The sequence below is a fragment of the Molothrus ater genome, chromosome 16, assembly GCF_012460135.2.
Source record: "Molothrus ater isolate BHLD 08-10-18 breed brown headed cowbird chromosome 16, BPBGC_Mater_1.1, whole genome shotgun sequence".
Classification (NCBI taxonomy): Eukaryota; Metazoa; Chordata; class Aves; order Passeriformes; family Icteridae; genus Molothrus; species Molothrus ater.
The window spans coordinates 2,226,625-2,251,323 of record NC_050493.2 but is presented as its reverse complement, the minus strand read 5'-3'; the positions used below and the strand labels follow the sequence as shown (position 1 = coordinate 2,251,323).

Below are 24,699 nucleotides of genomic sequence, written 5' to 3'. Positions count from 1 at the left end.
TGCACCTACCTGGAAGGGACTGGTGCAAAAACAGTCTGTTAACATCATTGTTACCAGTCTAGATAGTTTTTGCTGTCATAATTTGTTACTGGTCACCCAAAGAGGATTTGTCACAGTGGGGGATCTGGGTTTCCATGGTTTTGCTGCTGGTCCATGCTGGATTGCTGCTGTGGGCTGGTGATGAAGGTGTTGTTCTGACACACTGACATCAACAGCAAACTTGGGGTTGGTTTCTCTGGTCGAGGTGGTTTCTGTGAGGTGCAGCTGCACATGCTATAGAGAAGGACTTTATATTAATTATAAATTAATTCATCTAATCTAGCTTTTCACACACATTTTCTGTACAGTTGCTCACAAAGATTTTCACTTCTCTTGAGCAGCAGACAACAGCTCTGTTGTGATTCCGGGTCTTGGCTTGTGAGTGATGGACAGCACCTCTTCTTCCCCTTCCCCCTTCTCTGCCAGCTGCCCCACGGAGCAGCCTGACAACGCCACTGACCATGACTACTACTCTGGCCTGCAGAAGGCCATGCACATCCTCTCCATGGTGGTGTACAGCATCGCCTGTTTGCTGGGGGTGTCAGGCAACGGCCTCGTCATTTGGATTGCAGGCTTCAAGATGAAGAAGACGGTGAATTCCATCTGGTTCCTCAACCTGGCCATAGCTGACTTCATCTTTACCTTTTTCCTGCCCCTCAGCATTGCCTACACAGCCCTGGGCTTCCATTGGCCGTTTGGGAAGCTGCTGTGCAAGCTGAACAGCACCATGGCCTTCCTCAACATGTTTGCCAGCGTCTTCCTCCTGACGGTGATCAGCATCGACCGCTGCGTTTCTGTGGCTTTCCCCGTCTGGTCTCACAACCGCAGGAGCCCGGAGCTGGCAGCCAGGATCGCGCTGGGGACGTGGGTCCTGGCTGTCCTGCTCAGCTCCCCGTACCTCGTCTTTCGGGACACCCTGGTCAGCTCCAGGAACGTCACCAGCTGTTACAATAATTTCGCGCTGTCCGATGATTACACGTCGGAGGCGACGCGCAGGCTGTGGAGGATGCGGCACAAAGCGATGATCGTCACGCGGTTCTTATGCGGGTTCCTCATCCCCTTCATGGTGATTCTCATCTGCTACAGCGTTGTGGCTGTCAAGCTGAAAAGAAGGCAGCTGGCCAACTCTGCAAAGCCCTACAGAATCATCATTGCTGTCACAGTCTCGTTTTTCCTCTGTTATTTCCCATATCATGTCTTCTCCTTGCTGGAAATATCCAACAACTCTTCCAGCCATGAGATGAAACTGGCCCTTTACATAGGGATCCCCTTGGTTTCCAGCCTGGCTTTCTTCAACAGCTGCATCAACCCCATCCTGTACGTCTTTGTGGGGCCGGATTTCAAGGAGAAGTTTCGCCAGTCCATCCTGTCCACCTTTGAAGGGGCCCTCAGCGAGGAGTCGGTCCTGGGCAGCCTGACCGGCCGGCGCAAGTCCAGGTCTGCCTCAGAAGTGGAGATCCCGAGGGTCTGAGCAGGTGCTGCCGTGGAAGGGGCCGTTCTTTTCTCTGCATTTTCCCTCATTTCAGAGCTCAGATCATGGGACTGGGGACTGCACAGGGCTGCACATGCTAGCGAGGTGTGATTTTGTGTTTTGGAGATGTCTCAAATATGCTGTGATTTAACACACAATGGGGATGGAAGAGCTCTCTGGAGCTGCAACAAGGTGGGTCAAAGTAGCAGCATTTTACTCCTTGTGCCTTTTGACTGTTGTGTATGGAACCTTTATAGAAAGAGGGTTAAATGCAATGGCTGTATGTATTTTTGTAGGGAATGGAATAGTGACTAAGACACTCTTTTCTCTCCTAAGACAGGACAAATCAGTGGTCATGCTGCTGTTACTCAGATTTGATGTATTTCTGAGCAGTGCTTGTCTCTGTGTTTGACATGCTCCCAGCCCTTAAACAGCAGAGATGTGATATTTTGTGCTGTTGGTGAATGAATATTGACCCCCAATAAACTTGTGTAAAACATACCCATCCTGTTGTGTTGCCTGTGGGATAAACACTTGATCCAACCTGACCGAGCAGGTTCATCTTTGGTAACAGAACAAGCAGATAAAAAGATTAAATATCTAGAATTTGAAAACAAACCACTGGTATTAGCAGCAGCTCTATGAGTGAGGCACACAGGACATGACCTGGGTGTGAGGATTTGCCTGAGGCACATGGATCTGATTGCCAGACAATGCTTATGGTTTATTTGGGTTTCAGACCTTTGGATACATTTGAAAACCAGTGATTGAGAGAAGAAAGAAGAACAAGTGGCTGAGCTGAGTCTGGCCAAGCTTCATGTTTGTAAACTGTCCAAGGTGAAGAAGGTGGGGACTTTCTTACAGGCTTCATAAGCCTCTGGACCCCTTAGACTTTTGTGAGTAGAAAATGTTGGTCACGTAACAGGGAATGAGAACACTGAGGTGTTGTCATTCCCTGCCCATCCTCAGCGAGCAGTGACTGTATCACACCTCCCTCTCCTGCCCTACCCAATTTATCTGTAGATTAGTCCAACCTACCAATTGTCCTGTTCATCCTGTCAGAAACCTGCCTTGGAGCCTCCCTGCTCCGGTGGCTGGAAAATCTCTGGCTCCCAGACGGATTGTAGGAATTTACACGTACCTCACTATTCTGCATGGATGATGTTATGAATGAGAGCTGTCACTTGAACATCTTGGGGATTAATTATGGGTCTGCTGGGCCATGCAGTATTGAATGAAGGTCATGATCCTGAAGGCACACAGGCACATTCATGCACAAACCCGCTGAGAACGGGGAATGTAACACAACCATCATACGTCAAACTTGAGTGAACAGAGAGATTTAACCTTTGTCACAAATTGCTGCCTGTCATGCAGATAAAACTGCAATGTTTGCCATGCAGCACGTAACTCTGGGGCTATTTACTTGCTCCTGATGGTAAACTACAGCATCGATTGCCATGTCAAGGTTTTGCAGACCCAGGTTTGCTCTTTCTGGTTTTCTTTATCTGTTTGCAGAGTCCACATAATTCCTTGTGACAAGAGTCTCCGTGAGTGTTGGACCAAGGCTTGGACTCCTGGCTTGCCTTTCTCCTCAACCCTGGCAGCCTCAAAGGTCAGGGTTTGAAGTGTTGACCTGGTTTGTGGTAGGAAAGAAAGCAGAAAGTTTTCTGGGTCATTTGGAGATCCAAGGTGGGTACAGAGTCCCATGGGACAACATGATTTAAATGAAGGAGTGTCTGGGTGATGTAAGGAATTACCATGGAAAAGCTGTAGGTAACGGAGCAGGATAAGCTTGGACAGAGACTGATTTGTCATCCTGGGTCTGATCCCTGCCCTTTGTGCAATGGGAAACCATGCTGACAGCAAGACAGGCCAGGCTGCCAAGGCACTGCTTCCAAGATAAATCTCCCATTGTATCGAGTTCCCTCATGTTCAGACTATCTCATTATCACGAGGATAATTGTCAGTCCCTCATTCCCAACTAGGAGGCAGTTCATTCTCTCTGATATTTCCATTTGCCATATGCTTATCAAGAAAAGCTTGAACGAAAAAAAGGGGGAAATACTTTCCAACAGGCAATCAGAGGAGGCTGAATGGCTGCTTTGGCAGCTGTGCCCCCTCTGACGCAGCTTTGCTGTCAAGGCTCTTTCAGATGCCATGGGAGGAGTGGAACAGCCTGAGCCCCTCCAGTATTTGCAGTCATTGAGAAAGGTGCTGAACCCACTGCCTCATTGGTCCTGCAGAGGGGCCGATCCGACAGCCCCGCCCCTGCAAACAGCGGGCTGGGATGGGCAGAGCCGCTGTCGTGCTCGGGGGGCAGGCACCGAGGTGTGTGTGGTCCAGGCATGGGGAGCCTTAGCTGAGAGAACAAGCGAGTTTTTAGTGAGCATTTAAGTCAGGGATCTCACCACGAGCAGCTGTTGCTGCCTTGCTTTAGAGGAGAGACTGTTGCAGGTGGCTCTGGAGCCAGGAGAAGCTGCAGAGATGGCAGTGAGGAAACCAGCCAAGGAGAATGTAGCAAGCAGTAACAAAAGAGGAGAAAGTATTTTCTCCCTGGGACCTGCATGAGATCAGGGAGATAAAAAATGGGCTCAGAATAGTTACGAGGAAAGAGGAAGGAGTGGGAGCTAGGACAGCCTTGAGTACTATCAGCAGGATAGTGAATGCAAATGAATGGGAGGGACACTGCAGCAGGTGAGGAAATTCTCATTAAGAAGAGCTTAATGAGACAATAAAAGCCTCTGGGAAGCCTCACAGTTCCCACGCCTCTCCTCTGGTGAGACTTTCCTGGTGAGTAAAATTTTTAAGTGTCCCAATCTTGAACTTGGGGGATTGACTTGTTTGATAAGGTCAAAGGTAGTGCACAGGGGTATGAGAGCAGAACCTCTTCCAGAGCTTGCTGGAATCAGGCAGGAAATAATGCAGTGAATTAGAGGAGAGGTTCTGGTAGCAAGCTTCTCTGTGAAGATGTTGGTAATAGTGTCAGTAGGTGGGGTAGGCTGAGTCCTGAGTAAGGCTCAGCCTTTTTTTTGGTGTAGCAGCAGGGTGAGGGTCCCACTGCCAGTATAAGCATTAATCTGCTCTCACTGGTCCTGGTCAGAACCAAACTGGGGAGGACACAGAATACACTTTGCTGCTTCTCTACACCTCTTCCAGCTCCTTTTTAGTGGATGGGCCAAGGCTGGTATCAAACCTTTCTTTGCACCTCACAGTTGTGCCTACAAAGCACAGGACCTGCTCTCATACACTGAATTCTGCTTTAAGCTACAAAGTTGCTCTGCAGTGACCAAGTCAAAGCCTTGCTGTGCTCACTAAATGCCTGCACGGGGCACGGTGCCTGTGTGCTCTTTGGACGGGAGCTGCAGCTTAGTGAGGCAAATTGCAAACCATGCTGGAACCCAGTATGGGTAGGACAAAGGAACACAGCACTAATTAGTGTTTGTCATGGACTGTGTAGCTGTTCAAATTCCCTAAAATAACATGATTTCATTGTGCAGTCCAATAAATGTTGCGTAAAGGCCAATCAAAGGGCAAACCACACCTGTAAACACCAGGTGATTGGTGTGAACAGGATCTTACACAGACTTTGCAGGACAGAGCTGCCCACACACAGCAAAGCAGAGGCTATGTGAGAACCAAACCAGAGGAACCACCACCATGGTGGTGCAGTGCTTGTCCAAACCCTCACCCTGATATCCAGCTCGAGCCATCTGTCTGTGCAGGACCTGTCACACTCCAGGTATTCCCACAACTTCTTGTCCCCTTGTTGGAGATAACCCCGTGTCTGTGCTGGGGCTGATGTGGCAGATCTGTTAAACATCACAGACTGATCCGGAGCTGGGAGCGCAGTCAGAAACAGGAAAAAAAACCCTGCAGGGAGCCTTCAGTCAGAGCTTTGTGACTCAGGGGGAACAGGGCTGTGACAAATGAGTCTGTGCCTGTTTGCCACAGACAGCCAAGCAGTAATGTTTGATAAAGCAATGAGTGCTGTCTACTGCCACAGCCCCTCACACAGAGAAGATGTAGTTCCCTGCTCCAGGACCTTTATTAAAGCACTTTGCTTGCCAGACATGGGGAATGCTATTTCCAGATCACTCCCAAGATATGATAAAATTACACCTTCCTTCCATCAATTCCAAAATGCATTTATAGTTGGTTTGAGTTCTGCCTCCCTAGCTGGGTCGTATCCAAGGCAGAATCTTCTGGAAATTGGACACAGTTGTTGTCCCCCAGGCAATAAAGCTGAAGGCAGGGGAGCAGGGAGGTGATGGCTTTTGGTCTGTGCCCAGTGGAGGTGTCTGTGTGCTGCAGAACCTGCCTGCAGGCTCACAGGGGCTGTGTAGGGTACAGGATGTTTTTGGGATGCCTTTATTAGTTGGGAGAGACCAAACCTATCCACAGGGCTCTGTCAGGATGAAATCAGTGTTTCTCTGGTGCACCATGTCTGATAGTTCTCACTGCTAGCTGGTTTGAGAGGAGAGCTTTAATATCCCTTTAATATCCTTTTTTTTTTTTTTTTAACAGAAACAACTCCAAACAAACAAACAAAAGCCAACCTGGTTGAGCAGTGATGGATGGAGCTCAGGAGCTGGGTTGACAGCAGCATTTATCTTCTCTCAGGTGATGGATGTAGGCTGTCAGTCAGCCCAGCACAGGATGAGCAGTGCCCTTAACCTTGGCTGGACAAGGTGTGGCGTGGGGGAGTTTTTTTTGCACATCTCTGCTTGCCAGGGTCACATCTGGATCAAGAACAACAAACCTCTGTGACCCAGTGTGTTCACACCCAGCAAATTTTCAGAATTCCTTAGATGGCTGCTAATTGAATCATTGCAAATGAAACAAAATCCATGTGCTCATCTTGCAGCAAGTGTTTGTTGAACTCTTAGTGTTTGAATAGAGTATTGTCAAATTAACAAATCCGTCTCCCCTTGGGAGCTGAGATTTAAACTGGTGTTCCTCTGATCAGGAAGACAGAGGTGGGAAAGAAATTGATCTTTTTTCTCCAAGAAAACAAAGGCAGTAGCCTTATAAAAAAAAGGATCAGAAGACAGGATCACTTAGTTCCTGGTCCTGTGGTTTGCTTAAGCAGTGTCAGGAATTTGGGCAGCACAAATCAAACAGTCAGCAAATTCTGAGTGCCCTGGGGTACTGAAAAATGCTTCTGGGGAAGGCTGCTAATTGCATTATGGTTCAGTGCTTCACCATGTGTTGTTTCTGGTTGTTCTGCATTAAACTGCTCTGCCACACCAGCCTGTAGCGGGATCCTGCCAGGGACACTGATGGTAAGAGAAATCTCTGCTGCTCTGTGAAGAGGCCAACAAAAGGCTCACCCCCCCCCCCCCCCCTTCCTTTTTGTCCTGAAAACCCTGAAACAAAAAAAGAACCTGCTTGGGTCAGTGATCCTGAATTGACTGTGTGGAAGCACCAGCCTGGAAGCAGAAAAACATGGACTGGGAATGATGGGGGTGGCAAGGGACGGGACTATTCCCTTACACCTCAGTGTAATTTGGGAGAGGATGTAGGAAAGGCAGAGGATCACTGCAGCATCTAAGAGGCTTGATGGCCTCTCTGCTCACATATTTCTAACAGATGTCCTGGCTTTGGGAGCCTGCAAGTGGAGTGCTCAACATCTGCTCCACGGCTCCATGTTAAATGGCTTTTCCTTCCCCAGCGCCAACTTTGCTGAAAAAAACAATCAAAAAAGGGAACTACCAAGTCTTGGAATGCATGAAGCAAGAAACAAATGTGAAATCTGGGGAAAACGCTGGCCCGTGAATATTTAAAGTGGAAAACACAGCTTGTAGTGGCAGAAACAGGGTTTCAAACTATGAATTTAATGTTGTCTCTTCACAGTCATGTTTGGTGAGCTTGCCTGTGGCTTTTCCTCCTCTTTTTATATTAAGGCCAGCGTGGGCAGAAATATCTGCTGGGATGATCAGCCTTGCTCCAGTGCACCCTGCAGTCCAGGAATAAGCAAATTTAATTGCTTTTTGTGAGAAAAGCTGCAGTGGAAAGTACCTGATTTGTAGCTTTATGCTGAATGCTAAAATTCTGATCCACAAAATGCTGCTCAACTTGGGCGTACTGAGAAGAGTAATTTAAAACAGGTTCTAACTGCGCAGTCTGGGGAAAAAACATGGTGTTTGGGTTTTGTATTTAAAGGAGGGATGTGTGTCTGAGTGGGATGACTGCAACTTCCTCAAAGCAGTTTTGTCATGGGTGTCTTGGGATAAAGCTTTTTTTCTTTTTAAGGAGAGTGACTGAAATAAGAGCCTCATTTCGGATGTCAGAAGAATCTTTGTGCAGTTCAACTGATGCATGTGGCAAGGAGAGTCCTGAGAGGACTCTGGATAAATCATGTGCGCTTTTGACAAGGAACTGAGAGGCCACTAGATAGTTTCTGTTCTTAATTTACTTTGTAGAAATGCCTCTTTTTCCATAAACACTGCTGATGGCAAAGGCCAGATGGTAGCTCAGTGGGGATGGAGTCACCCTTCCATCCCTCTCTGGTGGGGATGCAGATGTGGGAAAATTATGGCACCTTATGGACATCACTGTGTTATTCCACATGGATTTTGCACCAGGGTTAAATTTTGGTGGGGGGCAGCTGAATTGTGGTGTTGGTGTCCCCCCATCATCCCAGTCCCCCCAGCTTCCCTTTTTATTGCAAAGGTCAACAAGGCTCATGATGGATCTAGAAAAATGTATTTTATAAGGGATGGCTGAGCTGGGTTTGTTTACTCTGGAGGATGCTCAGGGCCCTTATCATGGTCTCTAACTCCCTGAAAGGATGTAGTGAGGAGGGGGGCTGGTCTTGAAAATGGCCTCAAGCTGACACATGGGAGATTCAGATTAGATATCAGAAAAATTCTTTTCATTGTCGGTGTGGCCAGGCATTGGCATCGGTACCCAGGGAGGTGGTGGAATCACCACACCTCGAGGTGTTGGAAGAGGCACCCGCATCTGGCGGTGGGTGATATGGTTTCGTGGTACTGCTGCGTTGACGGTCGGACTGGATGACCCTGAAGGTCTTTTCCAACACTGACGATTCTAAAATCCTAAAACTCTGAGACCCCGTCCCGATGCCACCGAGCACGGCGGGCTGAGGGGGAAGATGGCGCCCGCTCCCCTCAGCGCGGAGGGGGAAGGGGGGGGGCGTCGCCTCGGGCCCGCCCCGCCCGCCCGCGCTCCCTCCCTCACGCCCCGCCGCCATCTTGCCCGCGGAGCACCGGAGGGGCTGAGCTCCGCCGCCGCCTCTGCCTCTCCCCCTCCTTCCCCTCCGGCCGGGCCGCCTTCTCCCGGGGCCGGGGGGCCGGAGCCGGCAGGTAAGGCATTCAGCGAGGGGCGCTCCCGCCCGCTCAGCCCAGTTCAGCCGGCTGTGTGAGGGCAGGACATCCCCCTTCCCCACACGGGGTTCCGACGCTGAGGAATGGGCTAGGTCGCCCTTCCCTCAGGGGATGGAGCCCCTCTCCTGGGCTGCCCCTTCTCGGGGTCGTTCGGGCTGCCCGCAGGTCCCACAGGTGAGGGGCAGCGGCTGGGGCTGCGGCGTGCCCGGGCCGCTCTGGGGCGGAGGGATGGGATCCACCGGGGACACGGGGCCTGTGTGACCCACCTGGAGCACCCGAAGCACTGCAGGGAGGTGTGGGCTGGAAGGGTCTCTTAGCCCACGGGGATCGGTGAGTGTGGAGGGACGGGAAAATTCCCTGTGGGGAGATTGGGGAGAGGGTGCGGATTCCCTCCATCCCATGGGCTCCGTTCCTTATCCCGTCCAGTTATTCCTGCCTCTGTTGCTTTCTGTGTGGACATGCTCAGTTGATGGAGGCATAAAGCCATGTGTGCCCAGTAATTGTTGTGCTCATCATGATGTGTCTGTGTAATCGTGTGCAGCCCAAAAGGAAAGGCAGGTGTTTGTGCTGCAGCCTGTTCTGTGCTTGTGTTCAACCGTGGAAGGTTGGCCCACCTCAAACCAGAGGGTTATTGTCCCATGTACCCCTGTGGAGTCATGCCTTTGCACATCTAATAAAGTTTTGTGAGCTTGCTTTCATCCCAACACCTGTTTGAAGGTTGATATATCCATATTACTCTTGAAATGCAACTTCCCTGCCCACACACACCATAGCCCACTTGTAGCTGTTGAAGTACATCCACAAGAAAGTCCTTGACCTATAATAAAATGAAGAGTAATGTTCACTGTTGCTTGTAAATCAGTATATCGTGGTGTAAAGTGTACCCTCAGCAATAGTTGGGAACCAACAACTCATCTTTTCAGATCTCTTAATCAGCTCCCCATTTCCCTAATCTATGGAACAAAGAAGACACACAACTGGATAAAAATCCCCCTTCTGAACGCTCTGGGAATGCTTTTAGTAACACAGAAGGTTGCCTCCACTCTTCCCATCCAGGCACACAAGCAGGGTGCTCTCAGGTGCTGTTATACCTAAAAGCATTTCAGGTTCTTCCCTCTGGTGGAGCTGAGATGGATCTTGAACACCATCATGAATATTTGATGGGTGATGGCCATTAGTTGACAGCTGGGAGTTGCAGAGAGTGAATGAGCAGCAGAGCAGAGAAACACCAGCTAAGAAATGGGTTTTTTTTTTTAGATGTTTAATTTGAGAGGGATACAGGTCTTGCTTTGGGGGCCCCTCTGCTTTTAGTGCAGTGAAACATTCAGACGTGCTGGGCGCCGAAGCTGTCGCTCTGTGCACAGTTCTGATGATGGGCAGGTTTTCATTCATGGCAGCTGAGCACAGCTCAGCCTTGGCACCAGCAGATTTGTTGTTAGGAAGTTCCTGACTTGACTTTGGCTCTTCACAAGAGTGAATCGGGTTCCTGTGACAGAGTTAAACTGAGCCAGATTGTCTGGTTGTAAAGAAGGTGTGAACGAGTTTCATTACGGACCTAGCCAGCTGTTCCTGTAAATACAAAGCTCTTTGTTGTTGTTTTGGAGTACTTAATAGTTGATACATCATCAGCTTTTTCTAACCAATTAGGTGTGACAATGAGATAATTCTGTTTCTCAGCAGGGAGATGTTTACCAGGAAAGAACTTACTGATTTAGCTGTAACTTCTGTTTATTTTGGTTTAAATCATGCCGCTCATATTTAATATTTCCAGTCTCCTACATAATGCTGAAATGGATGATGAAGGATTGGATTATTTATGCAGCAGAGGTGAAGTGCAGCAGGATTTTTAGATGAATGCTGCCTCCCTCTATCCAGGTCTGCTGGTCAATGGGATCTTTTTTTTTTTTTCTTTTTATTTGACTAAAATTTTATAGTAGAAGTAACCACAAAAATGTGATTTACAAAGAATAATAAAAACATGGAATCCCATCAAGTCCTTGGTGAGATTAGTGGTTTGTGCCTTTATTTGAAATAAAAACCAAATTATACTGATTTCCTCCTGTTATTTTTCTCCTGTTTTCACAGGAGAAATATTGCTGTCAAAGCATGACAACAGCTGCTTCAGCAAGTGGATTTGCTGTGCAAGAGGTCATTATTTACAGCTGCCAGCTTTATTGAATTCTTCCTTACCTTTCATCCTTATTTGTAAGTTTATAACTGCAAAAGTACTGGGAAGAGATTCAGCTTTGGAAATAAACTCTTCTAGCCAGGGCCCAGGAGCTCTTTTAGCTCAATTCCACCCCAGACTGTCTTTGTGATTTTGGCAAAGTCAATAAACGTTGCTCAGTTCTGGAAAATGAACTGGACAAGGCGATGGAAAAAAAGTATCAGTGTTACTGGATGATAGCCTGAGGAAAACAGTTAAAAAGGACAAAAAAATGGTGCAAGAACGTTGTCTTGGGGGATCTTTGGAGAGCTCTATGGCAGCTGTGAAAGTGGGGATAACAGATTTTAAGGATGCTGGAATATCCAGGGTTCTGGGAGACTGCACTTTGTAAACAGAGCAAATGTCTGTCTGTCTGTCTTGTTTTGTTTGTTTTTAACATGGATTTAAATGACTTTTGATCTCTTGCAGTCTTTCAGAAGCGGCAAAAGAACTTAGGGTTGATGTTTTGTGTGCCATCCACTGAAATTGGGGCCATCATGAATATCACCAAGGGTGGGCTGGTGCTGTTCTCAGCTAATTCCAATTCCTCATGCATGGAGCTGTCCAAGAGGATTGCTGAGTGAGTAAAGTCTGCAGGGAATCTTCCCATCTTTTGGGGTATTCTGATGGGATTTGTTTTACTGGACACTTTTTTTCCTCCTATTTAAGGAAAGTTACAAGGGAAAACTGCTATGATTTGCAAGAATATGGAGTTTGCTCTATAGGAGAGGATATTTCAACAGCTCAATAACAGAGAGAGTAATTTGTGTTTGAATTGTTCCGTGGCAGGCTGTGACTGGCTGCAGCATTTCATAGGGAACACGTGGGATAATTAATGTTTGCATAGTGATAAATCATCATGGCAGAAGTTTTCACTCCTTGTAGTGGGGTATTTTTAGGCAGGACAGCTAAATCCCTCCTGCTCTCTGTATATTTTGGATGGGAACATTTCTTCAGCTTCAATCCATGCAGATCTGTAGCAGAACTTTTAGGACTTAAGTACATTTTTACTGTGCTAATTAGGATGCCTGACATTACTGGGAATATTAGACAAGATTGATTTCTTCCAGAGGCTTATTTACCCAAAGTTAGGTGTGCTAGGAGGGGAAAGGGGAGTGCAGAGGAACTCAGGTTATGTGTAGAAAGAATTTGGGCCTGAGTGCAGAGCATACTCTGGTCTCTTTGTAGTGATGGGGTGTAGCTAATGCTGACAAGGAATAAATACAGCAGATATTATCCTTCCATTATCCATAAAATAGTGCTTGCTACTCTTTCCTCTTCACTCTGCATTGAATTTTTTCTATAGATAAGAGTGATTTAAAAGCAGTATTTTTAAGTGTTGTGCACATGTATATTGCCACATGTGTGTGTGCATATATATATATATATATAGGGCAAGAAATATATTAAAAATTACAAAATGTTACATTTTTACAGCAGCATTTTTTTTCCTGCTGCTTGTTCTGAGCTTGGCTGGAAAATAAGTTTAGCATAGTCTGCAGTGCAGCTTTTGGAAATTGTTGGTGCTTTTTAAAGAGGTGTTCACTGTAATTCCTGGTTTTATGGTTTGGGATTTTTCTTTCCTTGGTTTTCTCCCCCAGAATGCAGACTTTTCAGTGACTCTTGCATTATATGGGATTTACATTGGATTTGCCCTTCCTCTCCCCTTACTCACTTCTTCTTATTTCTGTTCCTGCAGGCGCTTGGGAGTTGAGATGGGGAAGGTTCAGGTTTATCAAGAGCCAAACAGAGGTGAGCATTTAATTAACAAAACTGGAAATGCAACCTGATTTGAATGTACTGGTTCCCCTTTTCTTAGACTCTAACAAGAGATTTGCTCTTGCAAATATTACATCTTTCTCTTCTTGGCAGAAACACGAGTGCAGATTCAGGAGTCTGTGAGAGGAAAGGATGTATTTATCATCCAAACAGTTTCCAAGTGAGTAACTGTTTAAAGGCCCTGTGCTGGCATTTGATCTGGGCTGTCCATAGCAATGCTTCTCTTTTCATTTTTAATCACCTTTTTTGTTTGTGATGCAGTGTAATAAGCTGATATTAACTAGGTAGAGGCTTGTGGAGAGTTTTGGGTATTGGTTTTGTTGGGTTTTTTATATGTACACAAAGGCAGCTTTGGCATAAGGTAGCTTCTGCAATTTTAATTTTTAGTGACTATAGCAATAAAACCTTCCCCCAGGTCTCTGCATTCCTTCCCTAAGTGTATTCTTTTACTTATGTCAATCTCTTTTAAATTCTTCTCAGCTCCCTGTCTCTAGCACCATCACAAAGTTAAGATGTAGGAGGAATGTTTCCTGGGCAATGTGTCCTGTGATTCAGAAATTCTTTAATTTTATGTGAAAAGAACTTTACAAATGCTAAGACTTTTTTTTTTTTTTTAATGGCAGCAGAAATGTAGATCTTAGCTGATGACCAGTTCACTAAAAATATGCCCTCTCTATGTCTGCTGGGTGGGAATCCTGTTGTGAATTCAGGATTTTGATGCAGCAGCTACAGGAGCAGATGTTTCTCGTTGCAGGGATGTGAATACCACGATCATGGAGCTCCTGATCATGGTGTATGCATGTAAAACCTCCTGTGCCAAAAGCATTATTGGAGTCGTTCCTTACTTCCCCTACAGCAAACAGTGCAAGATGAGGAAAAGGGGCTCCATTGTCTCCAAATTGCTGGCCTCGATGATGTGCAAAGCTGGTGAGAATGTGGCTGTCCTTAAATAATCACAGCGAGGGGGGCTCCTGCTGTCAGCTTCCAGGTTTAGAGAGATCTGTACACAAGTTTGGACCCTGTTTAAAAATAACTGCCAAGCTTTTCATGTGTTTAAAACCTACGTAGTAAAAAGGAGAATGTAATTAGACATGTTTCTAAATTATGAGTTCATAAAAAGCCCAAATTTGATACAACCATTTTACCTCGAGTTGTACTGAGCTGGCAGAATGAGTCTGCTGTGCTGAGCTGCTTTGGGCTGTGGTATCCACCTCTCATAAAAGCATCCTTTGCCTTTCCTGCAGTCTGGAACAGTTGTGCCTTGTCATTTCTATCTTGTTTTTTACTTGTTGGATGAATGCACTTTGTCCTTTACATCTGAGACCATGTGGGAGAATGAAATTATTCATTTTCACAGCCTTCAACACATTTTCTACTTCTTTCCTTTCACTCCCATCCCTGGGAAAAAGCAGGCAGTTATAACAAACTGTGGGATCTGGGCTGTTATTTTGGGAGAAGTGGTTTTTGATTAGGAGCTTGGCCCATTTTTCAGGAGTTCAGAACTAATGAGCGTGCCAGGATCTTGCTGTGTGGCACAGGACAAATCAATGCTTCCATTTTGTCCTGTGTCCAGTGGAGAAGGATCTTGCCTGCCTCAGTGTGGCACTGCAGAGTCAGTTATGTGCAGTGTTCTGAGGTTCTTTTTTAAAAGTCACTCTGGAAGCCTCAAAACACATTAATGCCAGTGTGCTTAAGAGGGACTAAAATTAATTTATTGTGTATTTTCACTCAGTGTTCTCAGGCAGCTTAGAGATTTTCTGAACAAGCTGCAATGAAACTTAGAAAAAGAAAGTGTCTGTTCTCTCTTCTTAATGTGCTTCTCTGTTTGTCTCACTATTTTATTTTAAAGGACTAACTCATCTTATTACCATGGATCTACATCAGAAGGAAATTCAGGGGTTCTTCAATATTCCAGTTGATAATTTGAGAGCATCTCCATTTTTACTCCAGTACATCCAAGAAGAGGTGAGGAAGGCCTGTTATTACAGTTGGGTTTTTTCATTCTTTTCTGTCGTGTCTCAGGCCATCTGAAACAAATCCCTCTGAAAAGATTAACTCTTCAAACTGAATTTTTAGGGGAGAAGGGTCGTGTTGGGGCAGGGAGTGATGTTGGGAACTGTTGGTTCTTCTCTTCCCCACATTTAACTTTTGCTTTCTTGAAGAGCTGATGTTTTCTTACTCATGCAGCAGTGCTGGTTTTTCTCTTAGATGTATTCCCCTAACACTGACAAAAATTAGCATTTTCTTGTTCTCAATGTCCTCTTCCTTTTCTATTTCCAGTTTCCTTGACATTTATAGGAAGGGCTGCTTGTGTTGGCATCAATTTAAATCACATAATAAGAAACACTTTGGAAGTTGTAAACTATGAGAGAGGCTGTTGGTGGTGCTCTGAAAGTCAGGCTGGTGGGTGGAAATCTCGCTCACTGTTAGTTCAGACTGCGTGCCTTGACTTGAGGAGCTTAACTTGGGATGTTCTGTGCCTCCCTTTCTCCATCTTCTTTTTATAAGGGTTTTGAGAAGTGCTACTGGTAGATTGGCCTGTACAAAATGTGCAAATGATAATTGTAGGTATAAGATGCACGTTAAGCCTCTGACTAATGGTAATTTGGAATAAAGCAAATGCTTTCTTCCTGATGAGAGAAAGGGTTTAGCTCACTCTTGCTTCTGAATCCAAGCTATTTCTTTTTATAAAGCTAGGAATGCCTCAATTTAAAAAACAAAACACACCCCACCCCACCCCCTTAAAGAAACCCAAACCAACATGATTTTGTTATGACAGTATTAAAATCTATTTGAGTTCCTCATTATAGTTTCATTTGGTAATAGAGTCAAAGAGGATGGCAGAACAAAACTCCAGGCTTTGCCACAGTCATTCACCTGCTGTTCCAGGAAAGAAGTATTGCACATTGTAAGCACTTCCTAACTTAAAAAAAAAATAACAAAAGTGGAAAACCAAACACACAGACACAAGACAAGTTTTGCCTTTATGTGTTGCTTGAAACTGTGGTTTATGGTCAATAACAAGATCATGGTCCTCATTTGGTCTTGAAGCACATTTTGATTCCTGAGCTTTCAGTGGTTTACACAGAATTTTTGCAGCTTTGAGTCTGACACTGCTGTGCAATCTAAAAAGTAGTGACCATTTGTAGAGATCTGAAGTATTGTAGAAAAGTTTTAAAAGATACTTTCAGTTCTTCATCCCTCTGCTCATCCATGAGGGGATTTTCTAAAAGCAGAGTGAACTGCATGGATCTGATCACATGGGCTCTGTACCTTCACCAGCCAGATCTTTTACCTGTGCTTGAAACTTTGAACCATTGCTGCTCACGGGGAATTTAGTATTCACCTCCAGTTCCTGGTGGCCACAGCTTGCTGGGTATCCTGCACTGGGATTGCCAGAGCTTTGAAAGCTCTGGGGCTCGTGATGGGATGTACTGAGGAGCATGAAATGGAGTCCAGCTTGATAGGAATGAAAGTCACTTAAAAAACATCTCACTGAAAGTTAGGAGAATGAGGGCTTGTAGTTGTTTCCTGTTGGAAATTTATGCCTAGATGTGAAGGGAATCACTTGCTGTTCTGGGATGAAGACAGTGCAATCAGTGAAATTCCTGTGATATAAAATAGTTGGGTGTTTAGTTTGGTGTGCTTGGCAAATGTTGGATACTTGGTGGCTTCTCTTTGCTTTTAGCAGGTGTTAATCCCAGAGTGACACAGCCCTTTGTTACATGGACATGTTGACACCCCACAGTCTTTGGGATGACATTTCTGACTTCATTTTTGAAGAGCTGAGAACAAATTTGTTAATTTGGCAGAGGAAAAATGAGGCAATGGTGTCTGAACTAGATCAAAGCCTTTATTATGTTGAGTGACAGGCCCTGCCTTGTCCATACCTTCCATCATGTTAATCTTTGTAGCCTCTTGTATAACTCAGTGTTTGTCAGGGACAGAACATGCTGAATTCCCAGTTTATAGGTGGAGTTACCAACATTGTGGATTATTAATGTTGCCTGACGTCCTCAAAAAAATTCTTACTTTCTGTTGGTTGAATCCTTGCCCAAATTCAGAACTTATTATTTCTTTCCCATGCCTACTTCAGGTGGAGCTCTTGGCAATAATCAGCCAGTGCAGTTTGTATATTGTGGGTCAGATTGTGGAAGAACTTACTTTGCCTGTGTTGGCAGAAACCCCAAGTATTTCTGTGCTCTGGAATGGGTGTTTGGTATCTGACAAAGCAGTGAACTGCATGACAGGGTGTCATCCCCACAAATCTGTGAATTCCATCCCTAACAGATCAATTTGCAGGTATTTAGTGAAGAGTCTTCCATCCCTTACACTGGGATGCTGAGGACTGGACCTGCTCTGGAGGACTTTGCTTGGCTCAGGACTGTGGTTTTTGGCTAGAAGGACAGACAGGCTCTCTAAGCTGCTCTCCATAGAGATGGATCATCCCAGGGCAGCACAGGGAAGGAAAAGGCTGAGTTTGCAGGGAGTCTGGGTAAAATGGGATACCAGAGGAAGTGCACTTGGAGTTGCTGTTGGAAAAGAGAGCTGGAAGTGTGGATGTGGAATGCTTGGGAAGTTACAAACCAATGAATCCGATGTGGAGTCACTGTTTGCAGGGAAAATGGAGATGAGGATAAGAAACTTGAGAGATGGGGACTAAAATGGGGATCAGGAGTCTGGAGTGAAAAACCATATGAGATGGGGCAGGGGCAGCAAAGTGAGGAGCAGACTGTGCTTGTGGAGGCTGTCAGACATCAGAGGGAAACCCAGACTGCTGGCCTCATCCCTCTGGTGCTGTCAGCATTTCAGCAGCATCCCCTGGTGAGAGTTTGCAGTGCTGTGAGACTGAGCCTCCAGCATCAGTGCAGGACTGTGGAAGTTTTATCCCTTCCCATGGTCCAGAGAGAGAGTCAGTGTGATGAGATGTGATGTGATGTGATGTGATGTGATGTGATGTGATGTGATGTGATGTAGCCATGTGATGTTTCTTGGGGTACTCTATAAGACAATAGGAAGTTGTAAAATGCTGGTTTTTAGTCATGAAAGACAATTTAGGTTGAACAGGAAACTTGAATTTTGATGGTTTCCTGTTTCTTTTAACACTTGTGGGTGTAATGCTGATGTCCTAAAGCAGTTATTTTTCTGTCATCTGTACTGTAAAATGGAGTTTATGAAAGGTACAGTTTGAAGTTAATACCTGAATTTTCTATATGTGTTTTTACTGAGCTGCCAAGCCTGATCATGTACCATGGATTCTTGAGGTTGCTTTCTTAGTTAAAATGTTCAATGCTTAAAATTCTGGCAAAATAAAGTTCTCTGATTCTTACTGAGTTTAAATTTGTCTAAAGATATGAAGTGGACATTGCTATCTGTTATTTACTACAGATACCAGACTACAGGAATGCTGTAATTGTGGCCAAATCTCCTGCATCTGCAAAGAGGTGGGTAAGATCTGCTCTCTGCCTTAGAGCAGCAAATCTCTGTCGGGATTTTGTTCTTAGGATCAAGTGAAGGACAAATATTCCATAATTAGAAGATGAAGCCTTCACACCCCTCCCTATTCTCCTCTGTCAGCTGTGTAGTTTTTACATCATTGCTGTAATCCTAATAAATCTAAGGAGAGTAAAAAAAAAAAAAACCAAAACAAAAGGATGTGGTAAATCAGTGCAGTGCTTATGATTAAGATTTTTAATCATGTTATATTTGTGTGCATTTACATTATAAATCTGCTGTAAATGAGGAAGAGTGGCTGGAAGTGTAATGCCATTAATCCAGATGAGTTTATTAATGTGGGCATAACCAAGAGCATGGCTGATCAGATCCTGAACACAGATGGTGAATCTGGGTTTGCTGTTTGAGATGATTGTGATTGTCAAGTCTCTGGTGGTTGAATGACTGTTCTTAATCCATGAAGCTTTTAGTTGACTGTTCCTAACCTGTGGAATTACAGCGCTGTCAGCAGCTGCTGCAAGAGCTGGATGATGGTTTAAGAGAGGCTGTATTTGCTGTGGTGACAAACCAAGAGTTTGTTGAAAAGATATTTGGACTTCCATGCCAATGAATTCTGATACTCTGTGTTTTCCCTATTTTCTGTAACAAACCACCTTTTGTCATCTTTTTTCTCCAGCAGTACTTTTTGTGATTTCTTTTGTTTTGGCCAGGTACCTTTACATTTGTTTCTTTTCCATTTTCCACGGTGTCAGTGTTGCCTCTTGGGTGGAGGCAAGGGTTTGTTGCAGCATTTTAATGCTTATCCAGTAATTGTCAATGCCAGCAAATAGACAGATGAGTTGCACATCATGCAGTGATTTGTGCAGGAGAGGATCCCAGGATGTATTGTTTAGCTTCTTCACATGCTCCTATGAGTATTTAAGGACAGTATGTGAAGAGTTACATTGCATTGGGAGAGGGATAATTGGATGGTTCAGCTTAATCCAGGCTGAAAACAATCTAGGAAAAGACTTTTGATGAATGCCTGCTTGTGAAAAAGAACCCTTGTGTGTTGAAGTTCAGAATGTCTCTGTGGTTTCTGAGCTCACTGGGAAATTAATAAATCATTTGGCTGTTACTCTGAACTTTATTCAGTTTAATACTGCATTTTAAGGTAATTAATAGAGTTTTATTGATATGATTATTCCTGCTAAGTCATAACTGTTATTGTTTGTAATAATAATTACCTGTAATTAACTACTTGCAAAAATATTGCAACTGTATGATAACCACAGGGTGGAAGAGTCTTCATTTTTAATTAGCTGCGTATCACAATGGGCAAATTATTGTCTGGACTTTGTATTGTTTGGATAGTGAAGTAAGGCTTAAGGACAGAGCAGGTGATTCAGGCACTGCTCTGAGGTGCTGATGTTAGAGCAGAGTGAATCACTCTGGATTTGCTGGGCTTGCTTGGACCACAGGAGACTTGGATGGGTGCTTAGGCAGGATCCCAAACCTTGGGTGTGCAAGGTAAGGTGGCATGATGTGCTAATTGGTATTTGCTGCTTCCAGTATCTGGGATGCAAAATCCTATTTTCCTGACTCTCTGCTTTTCCCACTCCCCCAACTAACCTTACACTTCTTTACAGAAATTTCTCATTTTAGTTGAAGAAATACTGCAGTGTGAAGGAACTTCATGTCAGCTAATTAAAAAATCCAAGCTGTTCAACTCCCAAGTGTGGTTTGTCAGGCAGAATGATCATCTGGATCCCCTTTTCCATAGGGTATCTCAGGTTATGTGTCAGCAGGTCAGGGATATTGGCTTTATTTACTACTAAATAAATAGGTGAACACTTATTTTCTCTTTTTAAAGGAGTATTTTTTTCCCTATTAAATGCAGACAATCCAGACATCAGGGCTGTTCTTGGTTACTGTTGGATGTGTCCTGCTAAAGCATGGGATCCCTGAAGGCTGGGAAGTGTTATTTTGGCTCTTGGGCAAAGCAGAAGGGAGCAGTCAGCATTTTGGGACTTGCAGCATTCATCCTGTTGCTTTAAGGCCCATATGGGCCCTTACTCTGACTTTTACAAACCTGATAAAAAAAGATCCTGAGGGGCAACCGATTTCTCTATGAATTCTCCTAAAATTTTAAGATTGTTTGACTTCCCTCTGAAACATTAGCAATAAAATGAAAAACAAGTTAGGGTTGTACACAGGTGGGTTATTTGAAATGTAACCTTTCCCTGGAATTTTTAACCCTTTCCCTGCAGGGCCCAGTCGTTTGCCGAGCGCTTGCGGTTGGGGATCGCGGTGATCCACGGGGAAGCTCAGGACGCCGAGTCGGACATGGTGGACGGGCGGCACTCCCCTCCCACAGCCAAATACGTGGCTGCCATCCACCCCAGCCTGGAGATCCCCAGTAAGTAAGTGTGGGGGGAAGGTGTTACCTGGTGCTTTTGTGGGTTTAGGGATTGGGTATGGCACGGGTGGATTGGCTAAAAGGAGTGGTTCTTCACAGAGGGGAAAAAAAAATCATCTTTCATAGTGGGGAGAAGATGGTTCCTGTCACCACATTTCTCCTCACAGAGAAAAGCAAGGCACTATTCTTCCCAGGAATATTTCTGGGTTTCATATTCTCTGAACCTCAGAGAAAGGAAAAATAATTCTTATCATTTGCTGTGCCTGTGTTTGTGCAAAAGTAGAATGCAATATAGAAATTGTTTACCCAAAGTGATGGTGTTTTATTTCCTTGGCCTATCAGGGCCAAGAGTGGTGTGTGTGTGTGTGTGTGTGTGTGTGTGTGTGTGTGTGTGTTGGGACTGTTGGCTGACAGTCACAAGTTCTGTGCAGTTATGTGCAAAGTTAAGTGCTTAGCAGATTCAGTTTAGATATAATGTAATATAATATAGAATAAAATAGTATAATAAAATAATTAATTGGCCTTCTAATAAAATCAAATACAGCATTTCTCTCCCTCTCGTTGGGGGTTCCCTGCAAATACTATAGATTCCTTGTTGCTTGAGTGTGGATGTGACCCACAGCTGCACCACCAGAACTGCAGGGCATAAACCCAGCGTGGGTGTCAATGGGTGACTGAACTGGTTGTGTCTGTAAGCCACTCTGTTTCTGTGCTGAAATTAAGAGTTAATTGAATTGGTAAAGAATTCAGGTATAAATGAATATAGTTAATATTTTAATTAAGTTTAAAAAATATTTATCTGTTAGAATCCTGCTGGTTTTCATTCAGTAGTGGTGTTGAAATAGTTGCTGCTTCATGTCTCTAATAGTGGTGACCCATCAGACATTTCCATAGTTCAAATAAATTATATAAACTTCTTCTTTTCTTTCTTCTTTCTACCCCTCTGAAAACATCTGCCATTAATCAGTGCTGATTCCCAAGGAAAAACCACCCATCACAGTTGTTGGAGATGTAGGAGGAAGAATAGCTATCATTGTGGTAAGTGAGATGCCCTCAGTTCTCATCAATTCTATCAAACATGTCAAAGTTGCAGAAATCAAGTAGCTGTTCTGTGTCAGCCACTAAACTTTGGCTGCTGGTGGGCTTCTGATAGGATGGGGCAGCACTGAGCACCCTCACAAAGCTGCCTGGGAGCTCTGAAGGGATCCATTCTGGAAGCAGCACTGGGACCTTGTTTCCATGAGCAGAGCAGGTGGAATTCTGTTCAGTGCTTACCTGAAGGGCTTCAGCTGCTGCCTGCACCCCACAGGAGGAGGGGAGAATCCCCCTGTTCCCACTGCTGGGTTTGGGAATGCCAGTGAGGCTGAGGTGATGGATGTGCACTTGCTGGAACAGGTCTGGAGGAGGCCACCAAGATGATCAGAGGGATGGAGCAGCTCTGCTATGAGGAGAGGCTGAGAGAACTGGGATTGTTAGCCTGGAAAAGAGAAGGATCTGGGGTGACCTAATTGTGGCTGTCAGTACCTGAGCAGAGCCTGCAAGAAAGGTGGAGAGAGATTATTTATAAGGGCCTGCAGTGACAGGACAAGGGGGAATGGCTTCAGACTTACAGCAGAGTAGGGCAGATTGGATAGAAGGGAGAAATTTTTCTCTATGAGGGCAGCTGTGGCTGCCCCATCCCTGGAAGCATTCCAGCCAGTTCTAATGGGAGCTGTCCCTGCCCATGGCAGGGCTTGGAATGAGATGATCTTTAAGGTCCCTTCCAACCCAGGCCATTCTTTGATTCCTAGATGCACTTTTCTCTGGAGCAGAGTGTATCTCTGGGTTTGTCAAGGAAAAGAACAATTTTCTGATAGTTTGAGGTTGGTTACACCTGTTCAAGCTGTGCTGTCGGTCAGGTGTGCTGTGTTGGTCTGTCTGATGTGGTGAACCCTCAGTGACTCTGGGATTTTGGCAGGATGACATCATAGATGACGTTGACACCTTTCTGGCTGCAGCTGAGACCCTCAAGGAGAGAGGGGCCTACAAGATCTTTGTCATGGCCACCCATGGCCTGCTGTCCTCAGATGCTCCCCGGCTGATCGAGGAGTCTGCCATCGATGAGGTGAGTGTGGGCTCTGGGGCCATATTCTCCTGAATTGGTTATTGACATATGCTGGCATTAAGGATTTAGATGGGAGCTTCCTGCTTCAGGCTTTCTCACTGTGGCAACTGTGTGCTGGAATATTAGCATCCACGTGTCTTTAAACCAGAGCAGTGGGAAATGTGGGCAGTGGTGAGGTGCTGGACTGTCAGTATCAGCACACCTTTCTCTTCAGTGGGTGGGGTATTTCTGTACCTCCTCTGGATCTGTGTGGCAGAATGAAGGAATGAATGAAAGGAAGGAGGGCCAGTGCCATTAGTATCCAGGGATACATGGAACCTGTGGCAGCACATGGCCCTTCCTGACACTGGGACCCTGACAGTAATGTAAAATGTTGTTTTGTCAGCCAGGGTGGTTTGGTGAGATCTGTAAAACTCCTTTCACCCTTCCAGTATAAAAGGTGGAAAACAAAAGAGCTACATCTTCCTGACCATTTCTTCTTCCTGTAGGTGGTTGTTACAAACACAATTCCACACGAAATACAAAAACTTCAGTGCCCTAAAATCAAGACTGTGGATATCAGCATGATCCTGTCAGAAGCCATTCGCAGGATCCACAATGGGGAGTCCATGTCCTACCTTTTCAGGAATATAGGAGTGGATGATTAAAGCTTCTTCCTCTAAATAAACACCCGGGCCAAACTGGAAGCGAACAGAGAACGAGCTGTGAAGCGTTGTGCTTTCCTTAATATTTCCATTGAGCCACTTCTTGTTTTCTCTTGGTTTAAGTATCAACGTAGAACAGTTTTTAAGACAATTTTTTTTTTCCTTTACAGGGTTTTTTGGAGTTGGGGGGGTTGGTGGGAATAAACGTTTTACAGAAAAACTGTTCTAGTTGCTTTTAGGTTAGCTGCACTATACACGATGGAAAAATCCCACAAAACACTTGAGGCAAGAATTTGGCTTCTAAATTAAGCATTCCTTTTCCAAAGCTGCTTGCTACAAGTGCTTTAAATGATAATAAAATGAAGTGACTGTATCATATTTGCATTTTAAAAGCCAAAAAGGTTGTACTGTTGTATGCAGTCCAGTGATTTTGTAGGAGTGCTTTTATAGAAAAGCATATGGAATATGCACCTGTATTTATTTTCTGCGACAAAGAATAAAAACTTGTTTTGTGTGAGCTTTCTAAAAATGCTCATGTGCTGCTCCTTTGTTTTCTAAACTGTGTGTCCTTAAATATGGTCAGGGAGCCACAGGGACTTGCTCAGACCATGGCACAGATTCCCAGAGAAGCTGTGGCTGCCCCTGGATCCCTGGAAGTGTCCAAGGCCAGTTTGGATGGGGCTTGGAGCCACCTGGGGTAGTGGAAGGTGTCCCTGCCATGGCAAGGTTTTGGAATGAGATGATCCCTCCTAACCCAAACCATTCTGTGCCTCTTTGACTTGGGGATATTGTGGGGGATGTAGGTTCCAGCTGGTAAAATCCAAACCAGCTCATCACAGGTAAACTGGGGGTGTTTTTTGAGGTTTCTTGCCTGCCCTGAATGCGTGGATGAGCTAAAATCTACGCCACAGAGCAGAGCTGAACTTGTCCAGGTTTGTTTTCCCAGCCCTCCTTGGGCAGGTGTGGGTGGAATGGCCGGCTGGCTGCCAGGCAGCAGCTCCCAGTCCCAGAGACTCCAATTCCTCACCTGCTGCAGAGAAAACGGCTGGTGGAATTGATGAGCATTTCGAGGCTGTTTGGTTTCATCTTTCCATCATGTCCTACAAATGAGTGTAAAGCTTTTGGCGTGTTCAGAAGTGAAAATTAACCTTTGTTGACACCGTTTCTATGTTAGAGACAAACTTCCAAGGACTTTGGAGGGTTCATTGACTTGAAAGGATAAAACCAGGTGCTTTCCTTAATGTTAATGGATACA

At 45.1% G+C, this 24,699-nt stretch overlaps 2 protein-coding genes across 3 annotated transcripts; both read left to right on the top strand.

Annotated features, from left to right (window-relative positions):
* The first annotated feature begins 405 nt into the window (after nucleotides 1-405).
* LOC118692594 (chemerin-like receptor 1) lies at nucleotides 406-1,550 on the top strand. Its single transcript, XM_036392523.1, has one exon. It carries the CDS (start codon nucleotides 425-427, stop codon nucleotides 1,508-1,510), a length of 1,086 nt encoding a protein of 361 aa, XP_036248416.1. The 5' UTR covers nucleotides 406-424; the 3' UTR covers nucleotides 1,511-1,550.
* Nucleotides 1,551-8,718: 7,168 nt separating this feature from the next.
* PRPSAP2 (phosphoribosyl pyrophosphate synthetase associated protein 2) lies at nucleotides 8,719-23,973 on the top strand. 2 transcript variants are annotated; one of them, XM_036392478.2, is made up of 12 exons: nucleotides 8,719-8,838; nucleotides 10,945-11,064; nucleotides 11,495-11,645; nucleotides 12,765-12,817; nucleotides 12,938-13,004; nucleotides 13,599-13,771; nucleotides 14,694-14,809; nucleotides 18,233-18,288; nucleotides 20,548-20,696; nucleotides 21,664-21,734; nucleotides 22,654-22,800; nucleotides 23,289-23,973. In XM_036392478.2, the coding sequence occupies exons 3-12, from the start codon at nucleotides 11,527-11,529 to the stop codon at nucleotides 23,445-23,447; spliced, it is 1,110 nt and encodes a 369-aa protein (XP_036248371.1). In that variant the 5' UTR covers nucleotides 8,719-8,838; nucleotides 10,945-11,064; nucleotides 11,495-11,526; the 3' UTR covers nucleotides 23,448-23,973. The 2 variants fall into 2 exon arrangements, with proteins under 2 accessions (XP_036248371.1, XP_036248372.1); XM_036392479.2 differs by lacking the exon at nucleotides 10,945-11,064.
* The last annotated feature ends 726 nt before the right edge of the window (nucleotides 23,974-24,699 follow it).

What these genes read in the sequence shown, in the direction of transcription:
- LOC118692594 (XM_036392523.1), top strand. Translation starts at nt 425, where the DNA reads ATGGACAGCACCTCTTCTTCCCCTTCCCCCTTCTCTGCCAGCTGCCCC.
- PRPSAP2 (XM_036392479.2), top strand. Translation starts at nt 11,527, where the DNA reads ATGTTTTGTGTGCCATCCACTGAAATTGGGGCCATCATGAATATCACC. An exon ending in ATCATCCAAACAGTTTCCAA is followed by an intron (nt 13,005 to 13,598) that starts GTGAGTAACTGT and finishes TTCTCGTTGCAG; the next exon opens with GGATGTGAATACCACGATCA. An exon ending in AGGAGTCTGCCATCGATGAG is followed by an intron (nt 22,801 to 23,288) that starts GTGAGTGTGGGC and finishes TTCTTCCTGTAG; the next exon opens with GTGGTTGTTACAAACACAAT.